At 50.1% G+C, this 22,572-nt stretch overlaps 1 protein-coding gene across 2 annotated transcripts in view; it reads right to left on the bottom strand.

Annotated features, from left to right (window-relative positions):
• The window catches only part of Ubx (ultrabithorax), a 111,932-nt gene that overhangs the window by 15,939 nt on the left and 73,421 nt on the right, over positions 1–22,572 (bottom strand). For both annotated transcript variants that reach the window (XM_076382121.1, XM_076382129.1), the window contains one exon: positions 418–826. In XM_076382121.1, coding sequence (XP_076238236.1) covers positions 510–826 — 317 coding nt within the window. In that variant the 3' untranslated portion in view covers positions 418–509. The remainder of the gene's footprint in view (positions 1–417; positions 827–22,572) is intronic.

Genomic DNA, 22,572 nt, shown 5'->3' with positions numbered 1-22,572 from the left:
AGGTCAGCGAGGGTCGAAACACGGCTGAGTTTCAAATTTGTCGGACTATCGGTGTGAAAGACAGTTCAACGAGGTTACGAAGAATATGGGTTACAGGGGGTTGAACTTTTGGTCGGAGTTCCCAGACGCTATTGTAGAAGACTAGCGCCGTTGTACGAGCAGTTTCATCGCTTTGAAGTAAGTACATCAGCTCCTCGAGTATCTTTAAAATGAGGATGCGAAGTTGCACCTTTTAATAGCCATACAAATCAAATTTCCTATAAAATGTATGCGCTGAGTGTTCATTTCCACCGAGAGGACATTACTCACGGAGGGAATTACAGTGTAGAAATTGGCCGCTTAACAGGTTAAGCGAACAGATGGGGGAGAAAAATGAGAAAAGAGAAATAGAAAGATCAGTATCGAAGAGTCACTCACCTTTAATATAGCTGTGTACATTGCGGTGCTAGCAGAGGGTGGTGTGGATTGGTGGTGGGGTGGTCAGGGGGGCTCCGGTGCAGGGCGTACCCCTAGTTGGCCCCCTCCGGTCCCCCACCGGCCGCTTGCTGCTGATGCGCAGCCGCGGCCGCTGCTGCTGCTGCCTTCTGCGCCTGCGCCTGCTTCTCCTGCTCGTTCAGCTCCTTGATCGCCTGTATCTCCTTCTTCAGCTTCATCCGCCGATTCTGGAACCAGATCTTGATCTGCCGTTCCGTCAGGCAGAGCGTGTGTGCCATCTCGATCCGCCTCCGCCTGGTGAGGTAGTGGTTCGTGTGGAATTCCTTCTCCAGCTCGAGCGTCTGGTAGCGCGTGTAGGTCTGTCGGCCGCGCCTGCGCATTCCGTTCGCTCCTGCAGGACCAAACAAAACCAACCAACCCGTTCAAACGAGCTCGAGATCGCGTGCGTGTCCCTTTCTCGGGCTCGTTTCGTTTTCGGGGCTCCGAGCTCCTCCAGGCCCACGAGAACGGACCCGCGCCTGAGAAAGGAATAATGTTTGCGCGCCAACCACGCTCACGGCTTATCTTCTCTCGTCTCAGCAACGCTGGACTTCCGGAGAGGGCCGCGAGAGTCGTTAGCTTTGAGGAAATTAAATGGTAGTTGTGTCCAAAAAACTTCTATTGCTTTTTATGGAAAATTAAAATCATTTGCGAGAGGTCGAAAGCAACAGAACTTTTTTGGGTACCTGATAGGTATGCTCGGAGAAACGAACGTTGATGAGGCGACGCTTCTAGTGATAGTTGTGTCTGGACGATTGAGTAAGTAGAAATGCGGTCAAGTAAAACTGTAGGGATACAGTTAATACGCAATCAGGTGTAGTATTGAGATTCATGTTGCAAGTATGCGATGTTAGAAATTAGCGTTGATAATTCTTGATATGAATATGCAAATACAGTATCTCTTCCTTGGCACTGTGCAAGCAAGCAGTACACGGACAGGAAAACCGCTTTGGTACACGAGACATTATGCAACAATGATTTCTCTCAAAGTCCGTTAGTGACTACAAGAAGCTCCTTACATAAGTACATGCACTCTCGTAAAAACACCCCTCATTATCCTCCTGTACCAATCATCTGCAACCACGGTTGTGTCTTTTAAAAAAAACGCATCTGATCACTCGTCGAGATTTCATCCCATTACAATCTCGCGCGGATATGCCAGTGACTTAATCGATATCCAAAGAATGGACCGTCTAAGTACAAATAGTAGCGTTTACGGTACAAGAAATCGCCTGGCCCGAGCCAGAGGAGTCCAAAATCCCCCATAGTCGCCGATAACACCGACAGGCCAAGATGCTCTTAGGTGGGCGTTGAAGAAAAAGAAGAAGAAAAAGAAAACGAAAAAGAAGAAAGAGTGGAAGAGGCGCGTAAACGGTTTCAGATAGAGCGTGGTGGAGACGCAGCGAGCCACCGAGAGAAAGTAAGAGAGTGTAGGACAGCGGGATAGGTACTGTCGAACAGCCACTTGGGTACAGTACCGGAGTAAAGCCGTGTGTGGGGGCGCAAGCTCACCTTATCGGCCGTTACTGCCTCGTAAAAACCCTCCCGTTTCACCTCTGCCGGCGGCGTGGAGGCCAAAGCAACCCCTACTCGCCTGTAAGCAGCCTCTGCGGCCTCTGCCTTTTCCTCCACTTTCGCTCACATACGGTTTATATCGAAGTATATAAACAGTCGTAATACGATTTCTGCCGCTCGACGACCCCTTTCGCTTTTTCCACCCGCCATCCCCCGATTCGGCCCGAACAATTAATTTCAGTTAAACGCCGCGCGCTCGGGCCCCCACGTATCGCCAGTTATTACGCGATAAACCGAGAAATTAATTTCACTCGAACTGCTTAATTGTTACGAATAATTAATCCACCAGTTCCAAACAGACTCGACGCGAAGATAGGCTAGGTATTCTGATACTGAACCATCGTGGAAGAGGAACTGTCGAAGTGGAGGAAGTGAGTTTTGGGTAATTCCAATCCTACAGTGGAGGATTGAGTTCAAGGTCCAGTGTTTGAGTAAGGGGGCGACTTTATTCAGTGGCAGCTGAAGCTAGCTAATGAAAACGTACCTACACAGGTACTTGCATTATGTAGAAACTATTTACCCTAAATAATTTTAAGATCTAGTCAGTCTATAACGAGAAGCTACTGCTGCAGTAGGTACACAGCGATGGTGACCCTTCACTAGGTAGTCAAATCCCAATAACTTCCGTCGGTCAGAGCAAATATTCCAGGGGTCAATTTCGATTGGAACAGTGAATCAGACCGAGACAGGGTTATCTGTGACGTGTTCCTGCTACAGCACGTTTGACTCTTCGCTTTACACACTTTCGCCAGCCGCCAGGGCGAGTAATAAACGCGTCATATTTACTATCGCATCCGTGGCGATCTATTATCGACGCGGCGAAAGTCAGAGGCGCGCGCGCGTGACCACTACTCGACTCCACTGGACCATTTCCAGTTGGCTATTACACAATATCGCGCGGACGAGCGACCCAGCGCAGCAACGGAGTTCATATCGTCCTGTATATTATCGCAGCGTAATCAAGTGGCCATCCGAACAGCCACCCCTTGCCGCCTCTTCTCGCGTTCCTCTCCCTCTGTACACGCCCTCCGTCGTTGCACAACATCCCCATGATTTTCATTCCAGCTTGTCGCGCGGAGTTCGCGGGCGCCAGCTCGCGCGAGCCGAGTTACGGTGCATCGTTTATAAGGGTTATTTGTCACGCGAACCCAGTGTCCCCTTTCCACCCTCGAAGCAACCCCGACGGAGGTATACCAGCAGCATCCCCCTTTGGCCCGTGCTCCGACTCCTCAAGACGCGAGAGAACTGGGGCTGGGGCGATAGACCCGAACTTATAAATAAAACCAGGGCTTTGGCCAATTAAGCCGACCTCGTACGTCTCCGTAAAGTAGAAAATGCGACAACCCCCGTGCGTCGCCCTTTTATCCCTCCGCCCTTCGTATCTTCCTTCGCTCGGTTTCTTTAATTTTCGATCGACCGCTCCACCCCTCGTCGTATCTCTCTCCTCCATCTCCATTCGATTCACTCCTCTCGCTGGCACGCGGCGAGGCAGATAAATGCGAGCGAAATTGGAGGCTGATACTGTGATGCGTTGTTTCTAGATGAAGTGAAAGCTTTTGTGGGAAAAGGGGATAAATATCGAGCTTCTGCGGAGGAATCGGTCAGCCAGCAGATTAGGGGTTGATGGAGGAAACGAGAAAAAATTTCTGCCGATGTTACTCTCACGAATTCCTTAGTTCCAAGGTAGAAGATCCACCCCTGGATCCGTCGTTCCCTCCCTAGGTCAGCTATCGTAGCCTCTCACCCCAGGTTACGCGCGCCCCGTGGGATATCGTGAGCGAAACGAAGTTAGGGGGAGAATTCCGAGGCTGCCACGCTCTTGGAAAAGTAAGAAGAGGCGTGCGTGGCTGTTTAACCAAGGGGGTGGATAAATTTTATGCTGAGACCGTGAAACGTGTTTCATCCGGGGAACGAGAAGGAAGATCTTGGCTGGTGGTCGGGGGACAGAAAGAAAGGGGAGGGAACAGGGGCTGGTAAAGAGAAACGCGAGAGAGGCTGTGCTTAGACCGAGTGAAAATATTTCGATCGTAACTCACGCCTTTCCTGAAAAAACCTTCCCTCGTATATCGTTAGGAACACCCTCTGTGGAAACCCCTGTCGCGGTCTACCACCTCTTTGAAGCTTCATCAGGAATAAAACTCCGTCCGAACAATCATTTTCATCTGAGTTTGGATTTGTCAAGTCTAGACTCCTAGAAAGCTTCCACTTTTCTATTACAGTTCTTAAGTATTATAAAGATATAATTTTCTATAATATCCTCAAGTACCATTTCTCCAGTGCCCTCATCTTGTCCCTTCTCCTTCACAGTAATATCTACTTAATAAAATACTACAAGAATAACTGGTTCTACAAGCAAATCTACCATCCCTAAATCAAGGAATAAACATCAAGCTCTCCCAAGGCTCAAAAAGGTTCATCCTGAACAGCAGAGGGTTAAGGGTATCTTCCAATTAGGGAGCGCAGACAGCGGTAGACAGTACATCTTAACCAGAACGCGACGCACACGCAATCCAGCGGATTAGAGCGCGAATTCGAACGAGCGTGGAAAAGTTCACGGTGTTTCGAGCGGAAACCCTCTCCAGGCTCAGGACAGTCCGAATTAGGAGGGATCCTCTCAAATGGAAGGAACTGCCGAGTTTCGACGTAGTCGGCCATAAACAGAGGCGGGAAGGGGAAGACTTTGGCTGTTGCCAACTCTAATAAGAACAACCAATACGTTGATTGCTGGCGGGGATTTGCCGATATAACTCTGCCCCGCGGTTCGGCAAAACACGACGCCAGCCAAAAGCCTCCCTTCGGTCGCCCCTTACACGCTGCGGAGATCGCGCACGCCAAAACCGGATCATACGCGGGGCCAATCAAATCAAAGTAAGTGAATTGCTCGGAAACATGAAGGACCATCGCTCCCCCGTGCCCCGGGGGTAGGCTTACCAACCCCTGCCGCGTGCGCGAGGGTTTCAGTTTCGAAGACGGTTACTGATGGCCGCATCAATCGGAACCCCGGCGTTTCTTGTTAGGCTGATTCAACCACCCCTGGGTCAATTTAAAGGCGGCCAATTTAGCTACCGTCTTCGACTACATGTCTTCCCCAGCCGAAGGCGAACGATGATGCAATACCAATTACTGTATTTGCTATAAATACTCGAGCGCGATCGACTGACTTGAGACGCAAAGGGTGGAGGAGATATAGAGAGGCAAAATCTCTTCGTACGTTCAGTGGGATTGGTGAAGCTTGTACACTTCATTGTGGAGCACCCGATATAGGAGTCACTCGGCGAATCAGGTCCCCTCCCTCTTCAGCAGAACGAGAGCAAGAGCAGGTCGCATAAATCGTGAACGCAATTAGAAGGCCTTTCGCTGTCCAGCCTCGAAACACGAGAGCCTCCGGAGGGGCGAGGAAGCGAGCCGTCGGAGAATCGCCGCGTCGCCTCCTGTTCACGTGTCGTAAGTTCCCGTGGCTTCCGGTGTGTCCCTCCAAAAACGTGAACGCTCACGGCTGCCGAGGAACTCTGCTTGCGAGGCACGGGAGTCCCGGAGACACTCGGTATGAGAAACGCGTAGCTACGCAGCAAGATCGTAGCTCAACGCGGGGTACACCCTCCTCCAGGCTTGCCAAGGTAGGTAATCCTCTCGGGGGCGTGAGTTACTGCCTGGCGTCCCTCGTGCTCTCTACTCTCTTCAGTCCCACCTTCTTCTTCGAGTTCGCCCCATCGGGCCCGTGGCTCTCTCTCTCTCTCTATCTCTCTCCCCTCGGCCTACCCCTCCGCCCCTCGTCGACACCCCCGAAGCTTCTCATCTCCTACCGTTCTTGCCGCGCTCTTTTCCTCCACCAAGGGCTGCGAGCAGCCACCGAGAGAACTGGAGAATACCATCGGAGAGCTGGAGCCGCGAACGGGGGAAGGAGGGGTGGTAAAACGCGCCGCGCCACAGCTGGAGAACATTAGTCAACTGTAATTAATAAGTTATGTAGAACGGAGGCTAACGAACACCGCGCGACGTGCTAGCGCTGTTATCTCTCTTTCGGGGGAGGAGAAAGAGGACGGGATTCGTTTTCAGGGTGTGACGACGGAAGCCCGCGACGACCATAAATACACGCGGTAAACCCTTGTAACGTGAATAAACCCGGGGTGTTCGCGTCGGAAATAAGGAACAGCCGAAACATGCGCCAGAAACATCCCCCGCTCCCTCTCGACACCGATCATCGACGTCTGGCTCGTTCACACTACGCTTGAAGGATGTAACAGAAGATTTAGCGCCTGTTTAGCTCGAGGGATGACGAGTCTCTAATGTGGGAAGCCTAATAAAACACTGAGAGTGTAAATTTAATTCTCTGCTTCTATACAGGGTGGTCCGTTTAAATGAGACCGCTTAAATCTCTCTTCCAATTTTGATGTCAGAAAAAGTATTTTATGTACCATTTAAATGGATATCGAGGGGTTCAGATACATTGCAAAGAACTTCTTTCAGGGGAGTCATTTTTTGGAATTTTCAACATATCATTCACATTGAATAGCAAATTAAATAGCAAGCTCTATATGGCAAGTATTTCAGACTTGAATATTTCTATATTTCATGAAGTGTTGAAAGGGACAGGTACTAACTGTTTTAAAATGACAGTAATTGAAATGCTAGGGAGAAGAAAGGGCAGCGTGGAGAGACACGGAACCAGCCACAGGTAAATAAACGGTCATGAATCGCGTAGATATCGAGCGCGATTCGTTTCGAGGAGTCTCCCACGGCTTCCGAGGGGAGATCTCGTTATTCCACAGGGCTCGAGGTCTACGTTTCTCTATCCTATCGAGGTAAACTCGTCGTTACGCGGCGCAATCGCGATCGGGCGAATCGGCGCGGGATAGCAGACGAAGAGGGGGCGATCGCGGGGAGAAGTTACGCGACGCGGACAAGAATGTCGCCGGCAGCCAGCAGCAGGATATACCATAAGAAGAACGAATGGAGCATTCGAGAATAAGATATCGGCTTTACGTGCAGCCACTTTTGAATAAGCGTGCTGCTGCCGCGCGACGCCGCGGGCAAGGTGGCGACTTTGCTCCCACGCGCTCCAACGCCGCCATACACGGTTAAGAATAAGGCTTTACCCCCTTTGCGCGACTAGATCTCGCCTTAATACCGAACCGTATTGCTTGTCCTGGTGATTACGAGGGCTTGTTCCACCGTTTCTGTATAATGCAACGGTCGCGGAGTCCTCGGGCGAGGTATCTGCAACCACATCGACATAATAGCTTGCTCAAAAACGATGGGCGTGGAGGACGCGTACATTGGCGTTCCGAGATGGATCATCGTCGGAGGGAAACGAGAGCGAGCACGGTTGCTGCCACGTTTTTGCATACTTTTCAAAATTGCGCGCAGGTAATACCGCCCAGCCCTTTATAATTTGCCACGATACTACTTTGTTGTTCCACCTTCTTTTTTATCGTAGTCGCAATTACGCGCTCTTTCGTCGGGAACGATCGACTTGGCTGCCTGTCGATCGAAACCCGTCCCATCGAGGGCGCGTTTTTCTCGTCGATCGTCAACGACAATGATCCGTAATAGCTGGGCAACGATTAGCTCGCGAATTAGTAGTCTGGTTGGGTACGCTGTGGAACGTTGACGAAATCGCCCGAAGGTCGGCCGTAACTCACGTCCTCGTGCATCAATCAGCCGTCTAACTATTCCGTGCTACGGTATTCGTGCAGACGGCAGCCACCTCATTTAAATGTACGGCATTATTTGCTGCGTCGCGTTGAATGATATTCCAAAGGTCGAGGCACGCGAAGAGGAAAGCAGTTGCGCTTCGGGCTCGAAAGGAACTCCTGGATTCCTTCGCTGCCGCTGGCAGAATCGATGAAAACTGTTTATCCACCTTCATTGCTGTGTAAATTTCAGTGGAACGATGATATTCATTTGCATGGTTAACTGTGGGTTCAATCTCTGACGGCGGTGCTTTAATCATATTCTCTTGCAAGTATGCTAAGGGGCTTGAAAGTCTTGAGCAAGTTCCGTGAACTTTCATGAACTCGAAGAGGTAGATAATTCTGATAACTGTGAAATGAAAAACATGATACATGAAACATTATGTAGTTAACACTTTCAGTGTTCTGTTGAATTCACTAAAAATTCCATTATATGGAAAGTTAGCTCTACCTTACAAAAAAAAATTATTTTAGGTTCATTTCCATATTCATACCACAGTGCTCCTTCTCCTTTTCTAGTAGCCTGTTGCTCTAGTATCTTATTAGTTCAACAGCTGATTACTACAATTACTGTCTTGTATTTCTTCTTCTACTTAAACGTCCAGTCGCAATATAAGTACCTCTCATCCACGGCCCTCAACTTAATCCCACAAAAAGTGTAATATCTCCAGGACATAGCCATGTAAATTTAATAATTTCCCGCAAAGAAATTTGTGATCCGCTGTGCTAGAACATCGCAAGAAAGTCCTCCTTTTCAATAAGGCGTACAGCCAGATCAAGCGCATACCGTTTCGCTTATGTTACCACGTCGTAAAGTCCCAAGATTGTAAAGACGTTTCATATGTCCAGGCGTAATGGCGACCAGTCGACGTCTTCCTCCATGGTGGCTCTGGAAAGGAGCTGAATAGCCGCGTAACGACGAGCTGACCATAAGGTTCGCCAGCCACGATATTAAAAATATTCGCAAGCTGTCGATTGCGAGGGGCCGTGGAGGAGCCACGACGAAACGACTGCATGTACCGTCCAGAAATTTAATTAACGTGTACACGCAAGTTGGAGCGCTCGTTTCCTACGGACGTCGCGTCTCGCGGGCAGAGCCGAGGACGACAACATCTACCTGGTAGGCAGAGGCAAGAGACAAGGTGGCTCTTCTGCAACGAGCCAGCTGCTACTCGCGGTAACTGTAATAATTATGCAAAGACCGAACGCAACGGTGCATCGCGAGAGGGCGAGCGAACGAGCCGAAGGGGCGAAGGAGGACGTTCCTTGGAACGGACGCGCAAAAGGAGCAGCGCGAGGCAAGATGGTGGAGGAGATGGCATGCAAAAGAGGCTTCGTAGGTAAGCGAACCGAGCCGGTTGTAAGGCGACACCTCGCGGCTCCATATATCTTTCTCTTTCTTTCTCCCCTGATCTCCGTTCCCCCGAGCAGTCGACGCCACCGCGGTCTCCTTCCTTCTTGTTGTTCTCTTCCGTCCAACATTTCCACCTCCCCTCGCTCGCTTTTCGACGTCCTATCCTCTTCGCTCTTTCCCAACTGCCACTTCACCGCGAGGAAAACTTTACCACATCCCAGTGCAATTTTCCTTCAAACTCCACGACCGTCCGTCGCGCACTGATTTCTTTGAAAGCTGCCTGGAAGACTCACGAGCTGAGCTTTCGCTCCTCAGGTGGTCTTTCGAGGACGAAACGGATTTAATGGATGCGAGAGACGCCGCCAGCACGGTTTTGGAATCTTAATGGAGCAGTGCGTTTGGTGCAGAGCCATTTCAAAGTGTGCTCTCTTCCAGTGCGCTTCCTCTCGAGCTTCTTCGAGGGAAGCTTTCTGTGCAAGGTAAAGGGTGGTTTGCAGCTTTCATTCGTGTCTCGATCTATGGCTTTTTATTTGTAAGGAATTTAGCTGTGTGCCGTATAGGTATCAATGTTAGGATGCGATGTGTTCATTGAGAAGATGAATGAGAAGTATTCCAGCACAGATTTCTCAGATACAGTTAATGTCACGATATCTACAATTGTAATTTTGATTCCATCCTTTCGTCATTTAATTCGTCTAATGTATCTGAATAGAAACGAATCTACTTACAGCTATCTGCCATTCGGTAAAGATAATTAGTAGGTAATTTCTTTTGTACAACACCTGTTTCTATGCACCACCTAGGATCGGAAGAAAGAAGTATTCCTTTATTGCTTAAATGTCAAAACTAGTTCCATTAAAAATAGTACCTAATAACAATAATAATATCTCGAAGTCCCTCATATAAATCCACCGACACAGATCGTCTAGAAACAAGAAAGAACCGCGGGCAGAAGACGAGAGAAAGGACGAAAAAGGATGGGCCCAGTCGGGGGACAGGACAAGGGTGGCGGAGTTTGATACAGGTGGGTAACCCCGCGACACCCTCTAACGAAACGGATCGTCTGTCTTACTTACATCGGCTCGCATCTATAAACTCACGCGGTTGGTACACGCATACGAAGGCCAGCACGCGTGTATATCCCCCATCGGACGTGCAAGGGGGACGCGCGCGCGGTTACCAGCGGGCAACCGACCCACCAACCACCCATATATCTGCGTCCTAAAAGGAATTCCAGAATATATTTTACATATGCTTTATTGCCGCCTTATTTCCAACTCTATGGGCACAGACCTCGAGCAGAGAGCACGGGGAGGGGGAGAAAGAGAGACAGAGAGAAAAAGACAGGCAGGGAGGGACAGCGGTGCACGCGCGTACCTTGTGGCTCACAAAGGATGGCGCGGCGAGCCACACGCTATGTTTTTCTCCGCGTTTTCGCGAACAGGATGATTACTCGTTCCAGTTCGCAGGGAAAAAACGAATCTCTGATGGGCGATTTTTTTCTGAGCGGCACGGTTGAAGTACCATTGCCGACAGGTGCAGACCACAGAGGGCCTCGATACTGGCTACGTAGTTATGTGATTTGTGGTTCCTCGTTAACTCGTCCGTTCCGTGTGGTCGACATCGGGGCGCGAAGAAGTTAAATAAGTTCTTACGTTCTGAAAAAATCTTCCCTCTTGGTATTATATACAGCACGGTGATAAATAATTCATAAGTCTAGTGATAAACACCGCTTTTAATTAACTCGATTCCCGAGTACTCTTCACAGTACATGATACGCTGTTATCAAGAATGATATCTTGTATACTACATTCGTGTTGTATCAGTTATAATAATTCAGGTAACGATAACAAGGGAAGCGAATAGTTGGCCAGCGGGGAAAAGTCGAACCTACTCGACAAGCTAAGCGTGTAATTTATTGCATATTAATTCAGGTAATATATCCCCGTATTTTAGTAGCGGATAGGATTGATTCGTATCAATGTAGAGGAGGTATGAATGTCAATAAAACCCCTATCAGAGCGAAGTTGAAGAGCGGAACCGCGTACGTCCGGCGAGACGTATTGAGCAAACTCGAGGGAACCCATAATTTTCGAAAGGTTACAATATATCGATAGATCATCGGTGAGAGGCACGCACACTGGCTAGTTCCTCGGTAGCACGTCGTAGACTTATAACAGGGTAGAGGCATAAATGTATAATGCATGCCCCTGCGCGACTGCATTCCGCAGTAATGACTTAACTTGTACCAGTTAACAAGTACTGGGGCTAGATGATTCGATAATTTGCAAGCTGAGTCTGTGATTTGCCATCTTTTTATTCGCCCGTCGCCATACTTTTCGACGCCGATTTGCCGAATGTAAATCGGCAATTCCTGAGTCTCATCAATTGCACCGCGAGTGCCGTCGTTAAACGTTCTTTTTTCGGCGCTCTTGGCGAACCCTGAACACAGTAACCTCGCGAGCCGACTAATCTCGAAGTCCATCCACGATTTCGCCATTCGTCTGATCGGGCCCAAAAACTTCGTCTAATGCAGCCGAATTATTTATGAGCATTTTGAGAATTATTTATGGGCGAACAGCATATGCTCGCCTTCGTCAATAATAATAGGGACTGGAATATGGAAGCAGACGTATCGATTACGAGTTTAATGACTCAACTCAGGCTGGCCCAGGGCTGAGAATTTGAGATCGATGTACCATTGAATGATTTGCAAGGGAATACGGATTACGAAACCCCATGGTACCCGGAATGAACGAACGGAGGGGGTCGGAGGCGAAGCGTGGGTCTTGGGTACTCCAAGTTCGACGGGCCCCGACGGGGGGGCCCCCCACCAGCAAGTGTACAAGCAGAAGGCGCGGTGGGGAGAGCCGGTTCCAACGAGCAGAGACGCCATCACGCTGAACGGCAAGAAACTATGATTACCGTGGGTCCCACCGAACTCTCGGGCCCAGAGGTGCGCGCGCCTCCTCGAAAAACGGCCTAACGACGGCGGGCCGCAGCCATTCAATTACCGATTCAAATCCACCCCTAACACTAACCGCAAAAGCAGACATTTCAGGGCCCAAATTGCGCCCCGGCGATATACTCTCAGGGTAATAGTGGGAATAAGGGGTGGAGCGGAATAATGGCGCGGCGAGGATGCACCGGTGCATAAACATGTATGCAAAAATCAGTCGGCGAACGCGTCCGGCTCGACGAACCCGGGGCGTTTGAATAAATTATGAAAAATGCAACCTTGTCTTTCGGCGCACTTCGGCGCGCTTGAAAATTGCACGACGCGCCGTTGGCTAGAATTTTGCGCGCGCAAAAACCTTGTAGATGTTAATCGCGACGTCGGTTTTTGGTCTACCCTGTCTAGACGAGCTTCCTCAGCTTCCTGCGTCTCTCGTCGGGCATCAGACGGTGCGCGCGCGGGGAGGAAAGAAATCGGTTCCATTATTCAACGCGCTCTGCCCGCAGTGCTCGGGTTTCGCGTGGGTTACTGGCAAAGAGGAAGGGAGAAGTGGGGGCGTGTGATTATTCCGTCGCGCGAAAATAATAATGAAGTCACATAAATCAGGAAAGTTCGAGGGAACTAGTTCTCCCGAGCTACTCCATTCACGATATCCGCGTGCCGCGATATGCGAGCCGGCTGCCAAAAATGTTCCTCGGCCGACAACTTTTCTGGCTCGTACGAAAATCCAGGGAATCCGCTCCGACACCGATTAGTCTTCCCCGCGTCGCAGCGTGTTCCGCCGACGTTAGTCTCCACCTCCGCCCTGGCCCCCGGCTTCCCAGCGATTTCCACGAGCGCCACTGGAGACGGGGATTTCGGTGGAACGATTGCTCTTTTTCGGCAGATAGAACACGCGCTCGCCGAGCTTTCCGGGGATCTCTCGACGTCTCGGTTTCGGGTTCAGCGGCGAGGCGGAATGGAAGTAGGTAACCTTTGGGATTTCGACGTGATTTATTTCTCCGAGGCGATCTACAATCTGCTCGGTCGAGTGATGTAGACGCTGGCCCGAGGATGTTGTATGCAAATCGAGAATCAGGAAGCAAAAGGAAGCCTTATGAAAATGGTACTTTCAAGCTGGGCCAGGTGTAACCGCGGAAATAGTCAAAATACCACGATTCCCGATTGCGCTCGGTCCCCGAGCCGACCGTATTTTTTATATCGCCGCGGCCTCGACTCTTGTTCCCTGCCAGCCGAGTGCAATCTGCCTACCTAATCTTCCTTCGCCGAACGAATTAACGACGGTTGATTCTGCCCGTCGAACGGAGCAAACGAATACCTGAATCCTCAGCTTAAGATGGCTCGGGAACTGCTAGACGGAACGCGAGTGGTTGAAACGTTCTGTTAGAGGGAGATCATACTATTACCGATCCAATTCTCATTCTTCGCCTAGTTATTTTCCCATAGGTGAACAGTAGGTATTGTAATGCAGCCTGTTACAGTGTACCGTGCGCGGTGTCGTGACAAGAGCATCCCAGACTGAAAAATTTCGCGATTCCTTGAAACTGGAGGAAGACACGGAAAGGGATTGGCCGTTGGTCGGGATGGTTACGTAGTTACAGGTTGGTCAGACTCGCGGTTAAGATGGACGAGGCGGCGCGGCACGAGATCTTATCCGAGCGCAGCAGCGGCCACTGAATCATCCGCTTTGAATAGGGCTTCGCCTCACTCCCTATATTATACCTATAGGTACTAACCTTCTACCTATGTCCGCGTCCACTGCGCGATATAGCGTCGTTTCCCAAAGCAAGAGAAACGTTGGGACGAGCGAGGAGGGCGAGACGAGGGCGAGACGAGGACGAGACGATGGGGAAGCTCGAAGGATTAGAGCGAGAGGAGCGTCGTATAAGTGCGTTTATACGGCAGAAACCATGGCGAGCACTAAATTACCGCGCACGACACTGTCATACCGTTACCGCGGCTCACAGCCCAGCCACCTTGCAACTCACAACTCGCCCTCTACCTGCCCGTGACTTACAAGTCGGCGATACCGCTCGCTACCACAGTCTTAATCAGCATAAATCATACCGACAATGCGCCGCTGACCGCCTTTGACTCTGCTACCATCTTCGCGAAAATGGGAGCCTCGATCTTGTCCATGGCTATCGATTTCGACTCTGGGGACCTGCCTGATATACGGCGGGAGCTTACGAGGGGGAGGATAAACTCGAGATAGAAGCGGATTAATCTGTCGAGTTATTGCTCCTGCTGTTCGCTAATCGAACTTAGGTCGCCATTCCATGTATCGAGTTTAGGAGATCCACTTGCTGAAAGCTCGTTGATATTCTTAGCTTTTGCATCGCTTTTCGTGGATTTACTGGCAATTTTATGTGCTGACATATCGCTTCGCTGGAAGAATGGTCCAATCCAGGCTTAAACTTCTCTGGGAATCAGTATAAAATTTGTAGTAGCAAAGTCTGTGATTGTGAGATATTCAGCTTCAAAGTTTTGAATCTTAATTCCAGAGGTATTATAAATAAATGCTTTATAGGTGTGTCATTCTGCAACCGTAGTAACATGTCTTATCCGTGACAGTTTAATTCCTACCCCTCGTAAGTTTGTTGCTCATAAGACTATAACGAGTGAATACTACTCTCGCAAAGATCAACTTTCTCCTTTCTCCACATTTCCTCGCAATGTTCTAAACCTTCATCAAACATCATCAAACACCGCGTAGCGTAGACATAGTTCCTAAAATAGCATTTGCAGCGTCGAAGACGGTTCGTCTTCCCGCCCGATAAATTAAACGTGAATCCAGCAGGGCTGCTATAACGTTCCCAGAGATAAATCCGAAATCAGTGGGCGTCCTTTCAAGTTTCATGAAATACTCGTCGGTGCCGCAGTGTGTGATCCTAAACGTCATATAATCTTAAAATGGCCACAGACGGCCTGGCAGAAGAGAAATGCGAGGGATTAGCAGTGGTACTCTCGCGCGCGGCAAACTTATGGCCGCGCCGTCCATCTGCAGCCGCAAGATTGCCCCCTTCGCCTTTTCCGCCGAACTGAAATCTCAGCGCAACACGCGCACTGCCGTGGGCCCTGAATCGCCGATACCGCGGCCATTCGTAGTTATTACGCGTGAAATCTGAACATTGCAAATAGCCCTGGCGCTCCTCTTAACCTTATCGTGTTTTCTGGATAAATTCGAAATTGCAGCCTTTCGTCGTGCGAAGCCTCTTCCGCCTTCCCTCGGTCGTGACGCCTCTCCGTGGTCGACGATCAATGAGATCATCGGCGAAAATCGAGCGCTCGCTCGGCCAAGAATCATCGGGGCGCAGAGCACGGTTATTGGACAGCAATTTTCCCCGGTTATCTGTCCCTGGTTTTTGCACATCTTGACCCCCGCGGGAGAACGCACGCGATACAGGCACGAGACGCTGCTTCTTCTCCCTGTTCGAATCGTTCTGCTCTCGCGTTAGAGCGGGTATAATTCAGGGACCGACACCTTTAGCGAATTATTATAGGATACGCATCGTTAACGCCCGCGCCATTACTCATAGCACCGTCTTGAGATTAGATCGAGAGCTGCGCTGGGCCACGTCTAGAAAATCATTAATATTGATCAGGTAGATGATTGATAACTTCATTAGCACGTAACACGCGCCGATTCAATTAACTTTATGCGTGCGCAACGCATGAAAATAATTTACGATTCAAAGGAGCCGTTTCTTTTTTCCGTTCACGCTCCAGTCAATTAGCCATAACCTCTTGTCGGATTTCTAACTCGGTTTGGCTATCAACGCGGCATGTTTACACCCGGTGCTAATTAATCTCCGCTGGAAATTATCGTTGTTCCGCGACCAGCGTCTGGGGGACCCGTGACAGATCGGATCGTTTGCATTTTTCCTGGGAAACGACGTAAATAGGTAGCCTGGACTTGACGGCGTCGAGCAGAGTCGCGCTATCGCGGAATACTTCTGCTCTTCTATGGCTCTTCTTCGTCGGGGAAAATCGTGGGAGCCGCTAGAGCGACGACAGAGGGCCGACAGTGGCCGCAGGGCCTTGTAACTTCGTTGCGTCCCGGACAAGACTCGATCCGTGGTACCCGTAATTGTAAACATTGGATTAATGCAAATGCGCGCTTAAAAGCTTAATTGCTTTGATAAAGTATGGCGGTGCATTAAATTCAAATGCATGTAAATTAATTCAAATTTATGAGAAATAGGTGGACGCGGAGGAGCACTTACAGGAAAAGAGGGAAAATAAAAATTAGTCCCCGCGGGGCCGGCCCCCGCGACCAGACTCTTTTTTCATTCTATCCCTCACCTCCTTCTACCCCCCTCCCCAGCCCTCGGCCTCCCTCTCGGCCTCCCTCTCGCCCTTCGACCGTTCGCGTCCCCCTCGACGCCCCGCCATTCCCTCTTTTTCACCAACGCGCCATGTTGCCAGCCAGATTGGCCGCTATGCAGGTTTCGCCAATAAATTCCGCCTTCGGCTTTCGTCCGATACACGTCGAATTTTAACTCGCGCCCGGATCGTTACCGCGTTGATTAACGATGTCAAAATCAACTGCGCGCGCGGCTTTCTGGGAAACGCGCCGTTTCCGACACAGTCCGCGAACCAGTAGAAGCTCGTTGCCCTCTCGCAGGCCAAAGATGATGTATCGCAGAGAAATGTTCCGAAGCGATTAAGTTGGATTGTCGACGAGAAGAGGTAAACAGACGGGAAACCGAGTCTTTCGCTGCTCGAAGTTAATCGAGTTAATCCTCCCGTCGCGACGAACGCACGCTCGCGGCCAAGAACACGTAAACAAGCATTGTTGGGTCTAAGCTCCCCTTTAAACGCCCGGGGAGTCACAGAAGAAAGAGCCTCCTTTTGTACGCGCGTCTAGAGGCCAGACCGTATTTCAGGCGCTTAAACAACCGGGGCCAGCGTTTCTAAACGACTCGCTGCGTCCGCATACCTGCGAGCGTCGCGCGAAAATGCATCCGCTGCAGCGGGAGGATCGATAAGAAGTCGACGGAGAAGTTTTCGAGTCGGATCGGGGAGTGTATTTTCACGCTATCAGGCTTATTGACTGGCAGAGGAGTGGGCGAGCGGAAAAGCCTCGGAAAAGCCAGTCACAATAGGAAAATCTTTCGCGCTGCGCGCCACTTCAGCCCGCTGATAGATGCGCGCGTTCCATAACGGCGATAATGGTCGGTGGCCCATCAATTCCGGCCAGGCTTGATTAGATAGGCGCGTTTTATTGCGGCAAAAACTCAACTCTCGCCCCGTCGAAAACCGAGCGACACCCTTCCTCTGCCCACCCCCCGCCTGCCTCGCCCCATCTCCCACCCTCGCCAACTGCGGCGACTTTATCGTAAATAAAATGGAATCGCGAAATATGAGAGCGAGGTGATATTTGCTGGTGCTCGCCAGCAAATGCTCTCCGCGGGGGCCGTATAAACCAGGCGGAAGTATTGTGCTGTCTATGAATGCGGCCGATTGACGGTCAAGTGTTCCATTGCTACACCCACGCAGGGGATTTCTTTTTTTCCCTTCGATTTTATATCCTTCGTTCTATCCCTGGTATAATGTTAAGACCGCAAGAGGAAGATATGACGAATTCATTTTTTTCATTTTTCTGTTTTTAATCGATTCTTAAATGAAACAGAGTGAGTATTTTCATTTTTTTAGCGGGTATTTTAAAACCTACCATCAATAACATTCATGGTAAGTGTCTAAAGAACCTTTTCTCGATGATTGAGAGGAAGGCAAACATCAGCCTGGCAATCTTCACTACAGGTGCCTGTGGTTTGAAGATTGGCATGATGAGAGTCATTACAGTAACTTCACTTCTCCAAGCGCACGACTTCACAAACATCGTACTTCACTCAACAACCCCTCCATAACTACATAAGTGAGCCCCGAGTCTGCATCGGGTAACCACTGTCCATCAGAGTAAATGGGACTCTCCAGGTAGCTGCAGACGGAGAATTTACTCGTTAAACTCGTAACTAATAACCACACTCGATTTCATTAGCGTTCTCTCCTAAGATCGTCTTAATCCGCAGCGGTGGCGAGCGTCAATAAAACCGGCGGTATCTCAATGCATTAAGATTACGCGTGAAAGGCGGTACTGAAGCGTCCTGGATAAGCGGCAATACGCGCTGGCTCGTGCCATTCGCGATCGCTCGTGCAATTTGTAAAACCGAGCAATTTGCAGGGGAACGGTTTTATCTACGGCTCGACGATGAATCGATTCGAACATCGGGGCACGCGAGCCGCGACGATCCTCGTTTCTTCAAAGCGTAGCATTAAGCTTAGCGGTTCATCCACCCGCGCTTCATGGGACCCGATGCTCATCGAGAAACTACATAATACGACTTTATGATTATTATTATTTTTTTCAATTGCTAAGGGCGTTCAAAGGCGGGGGAACCGTTTTAAACCTCCCCCTTAATCGTCTCCTGGAGGGGGACGTACTTCGCTGAAGTTCACCTTGGTTGAAGTTGGCCAATCACGAAGCAAGAAAAGGAGGGGGAGAAAAAGGTCGAACGAGACTGGTACCCTCGCAATCTACAATGTTATAATGTAAGCGCTCATCGCGCGTTTACGGCTTATCTACAATTTTCTACGGTAGAAGGAACGCATAGAAGAGGGGAGGCATGGATGCAGCGGGATCCCCCAAGGACGATCGGTGCATTTATAGATTGATAATAGCAACATGCACGTGCTACTAGCGCATAAAGGTCGACGCGCAGGTAGTCATTAGACCGCCCCACGCCCAATACATTAAGTCGTTATGAAGATATCTTTAGCCTTTTCTCACCGACGGTAGGGTCTCTAAACACGTTTCAGCCTCAGTGGAATAATAGCCGGTAAAGGCTACGTTATCTTCGAAGCAAACAAGGTGTTCTTGCTTGATAGTCCTCTTTTATTTTGCTCGTTTTCTCTTTTTATTTTTTCGATCGGCTGCCACAGCTAACCCGTCGCGACCGATCGTTATTATCGTCCGAGCGAACTTCATTACGTTCAATTTCCCGAGGAACAGACGGAGGATAATATCACTCGGCCGACCAGCGCTGATGGATCCCGGGAAACCAGGACGGCAGATGTAAAAATCCCTACGGAAGTGGGCTGTCCTAGGTGCATTCCATGCACAGATCTCTTACGCCACTTTTTTCTCTGTCGGCAGGCGAGGGTAATGCCGCATACCATCTCGTACGCACCGCTTCTCCCCCCGAGCGACTCGTGTTTTTCAAAAACTCTCGCTGGTAAACAGGATAATAATTTCGCGTACACGGACACGGCGAACGAGGAGGAGGGGGAGGCAAGAGGCTAATAAAGAAAAAGTTGTTTAACGCTGATTCTGGGCATTATTCTCCATTTTCCAAAGCGAGGTCCGCGCTGCTCTTCCTCCTCCATCCCCCACCCCTACGAGCGACCAGTTTTATATCAGCAATATCGTCGCGAAATCCCGGTAAGACGTGAGCGAGCAGCCCCTTCTCATAGCAATTACTCCCATCCCATCGAGTCGAGTGCGACCCACACCATTCCGCCACTCTTCACCCCGTGTTCCTCCACCCCTTCTACCTCGCCCCTAACCCCCGCCCCTCCCCACAGTCCTCTCTCGAATGCCCAAGTACGCGCACTGCCTAACTAAAAGTCCTTCTCGCAAATTGCAGGTTATTACCGACGTTACGTTTATCGATGCAGCGGTTGCGTTTACGTCGGGCCCGCCATTTCTTCCCCCTGCCACCGTCGCTCCCGTGCTCGCCCGCCCCTCGCAGATTACCCCCGACGGACCCCCCTCCCTGACCCCCCAGCCCCGCGTGTCGGACTTCGACATGCTTTTCGGCCTCTTTTTACCAGACCCCCGGGGGACTGTTTCGCCCCGGCGCGCAAACGCCGCGCTCGCGAATTCATCAACGAACACGGGTAGCCATTAATACAGGCCGAATCGTAAGCGAGGCTCGTTTCGCTGCAATTACGCCATCGCGACTTCCTACCACCGGATAATGACCATTTACAGGGGATAATCAGGAGGGGAACGAGGATTCTGAGGAAAGACGGAAAGGAACGATACAGGTCGAGCGAGGAATTCTTGGAAAAGCCTGGAAGGAATTGGAAGTTGGACGTGGTACGATTGATAATTGCGGGGAATGTTAGGAGAAAAAGAGTAGAAGGTGCAATTGAGAAGGATTGGGTACGAGTGCTGTGGTTTCAGTAATTTTAAGAGGCATATTGGAAAGTTTTTAGTAGATTCTTGGAGTTCTTATGAAGGGTAGGTACAGCGTGGTGTGAATTACTGAGAGCAGAGTAGTTATTTGTGATTTCTGTACGTAATAAAAATTTTGTGCCTCCAGGGTGAAAAGGAGCGATTCTCTCGGTGAATCCTCTACAAAGAAAGATATATTTCTTGTTAACAAACTAGCACAGTACAGCCTGTATTATACTCAAAGTATGTCTGCAATAAAGAAGTCAAGTGTTCACTCACCCTTGAGTACCTATAACTTCCTTAGCTCTACGTGTCCCCTCGCGGGTTGCTCTCAAAAATCAAGTTCGCCAATGTACACTACTACAAATACTCTCAGACAACAACTGCAGTAAATTCTCTACATGAATACACGTTTTGAAATTTTTAAGAACAAGTATCTGAAAAACCCACAGATGAACACGTGTCCTTACTTTTTCTCTAAACTCTCAACCCCACATCCTGTACCTCTGCCAAGACAATACCTACTGTACTCTTTACTCTTCCAAATCCACTAATAAACAGTAGAGCATCCGCTTTCTTCCTAACCATCACACCATTACAGCTTTTACAGTTCTTACAAAACACAATCCCCATTGCCCGACAATATCTTCACGCTCCGAAGACCATCGAATTTCCAAGCAACAGCGGAGCATACCATCAAACGTGCACATTCGCCAGTACCTCAGGGGACACGGCGTGTATGTCGCGAAGAAATGAAAGCCCGTCGACCGCGCGCGTTCCCGACGTTTTATTTTCTTCCGCTACCCCGATGCAAAAAATATGATCGGAGCCCGTCGACGCTCCCATGGGTATGTCTCTCAGGCCGAGACGATCAGGAGAATAGACGTTTAGCTTGGAGATCGGAAGAGGGCGAACGGGGAAGGGGCAACAGCCAGAGGACGAACAGGAGGAAGAACGTCGAGGGAGGATAAAGAGGGAGGAAGAGGGATTGGTGAGCAGCCACGGGCAAGAGACGAGAACGCGAGCGGGGAGCAAGAAAGAGGGATGGAACGATCGCAGGCAGAGGTAAAGGATCTAGAGACGGTGAAGGAGGATGAAGCGAGGAGGAGGAGGAGGAGGAGGAGGAGGGGGTCGACGCGGAGGGCCAGGGGGAGCGAAAGAGTGAAGCGTGTACGACGAAGAAATGGGTGGAAGGCCAAGCGAGGGGACCAGGAGGGGAGATATCAAGAGCGGACCTCCCAAGTTGCGGTGAGATGGCGGATCATCATCATCGTCGCGCATCATCCGTGAGTCGAATATCTTCGGTGGTTCGTTATTAAGCGCACGATGTACGGGCGCGCGCGGCTCGTACTCGCGTCAAAAAATTACCGATCCGTAGTATCGAAAATTCCTACTTGCGCGCAGCCGATCGACTTTCAGATGCAATTTGCCGGCGGACCCGTTCTTTTGGACGTTTTCTCGGCCCGGCCTCGAGAGCTCAGATCGCCCGGATACCGAGACTCGTGTCGATCGTATAATTAGTTGGTAAAAGGAAACTTTCGATGCGTACAAGATCCCTCGCCGTCCATCCAGCCGGATAAAACGGAACGCTATACGCCGCGCGCGTTTTTGCTCCCCGCTTGGGCAACGTTCCTCTGAAAACCGAGTTACATTCTGCCTGGACACGGCTCGTCTAGATCCAGCGGCCGCGAGTCGGCGCGCCGATCGAAAAACAGACCGCAACAGTTCACGAAAGAACCGCAATTCCGCAAAACATTCGACACAAAGTCGCTCGATGATTGGCCGACGATTTGCTAACCGCGGGACGATGCCGCTGGATGGAAGCCAGCCAGTGCAAGAGCTACGAGGAACAACCAGATATCTGGACACTTGGGGGCGGGAAGAAAGCTGGGAAGAAGTTGAGCGAAATAATGGACGAAATCATTCGGAACGTTCCGTGTAATAAAGCTGTTCCTAAGTAATTCTGGGGCGAGGCTTCGAGGCTTGCGCGAGCCACGACGGATGATATTGGACCAACAGATATTAATTTCGGGGATGTACGAGACATTTAAAGGCTGGGGGACGCTGATCCCCAGGCGTGTAAGGGGAAGATAAGGCACCGTGTACCCCGCCCGTAATCAATGGCTGGCAAACGAAGTTATAACACGGATGACAAACAAACGTGGCCAGGGTTGCGTCGGCACGGCTTTCCTGAATGCGTGCTGGGCTCCTGAGGACGGCTAATTTGGTTTCCCGCGGCTGTATCGGGACAATAATGTCGAATGGCCGCTCTAGTACCTACCTAATTGCTTTCGCACTGATCTGTCGTTCGCGAAACAGGGAAAACTGTTATTAAGGA

This window comes from Calliopsis andreniformis, chromosome 1, assembly GCF_051401765.1.
Source record: "Calliopsis andreniformis isolate RMS-2024a chromosome 1, iyCalAndr_principal, whole genome shotgun sequence".
Lineage (NCBI taxonomy): Eukaryota > Metazoa > Arthropoda > Insecta > Hymenoptera > Andrenidae > Calliopsis > Calliopsis andreniformis.
Note: the sequence above shows the minus strand (reverse complement) of the source record. Positions and strands in the feature narration are given on the sequence as shown.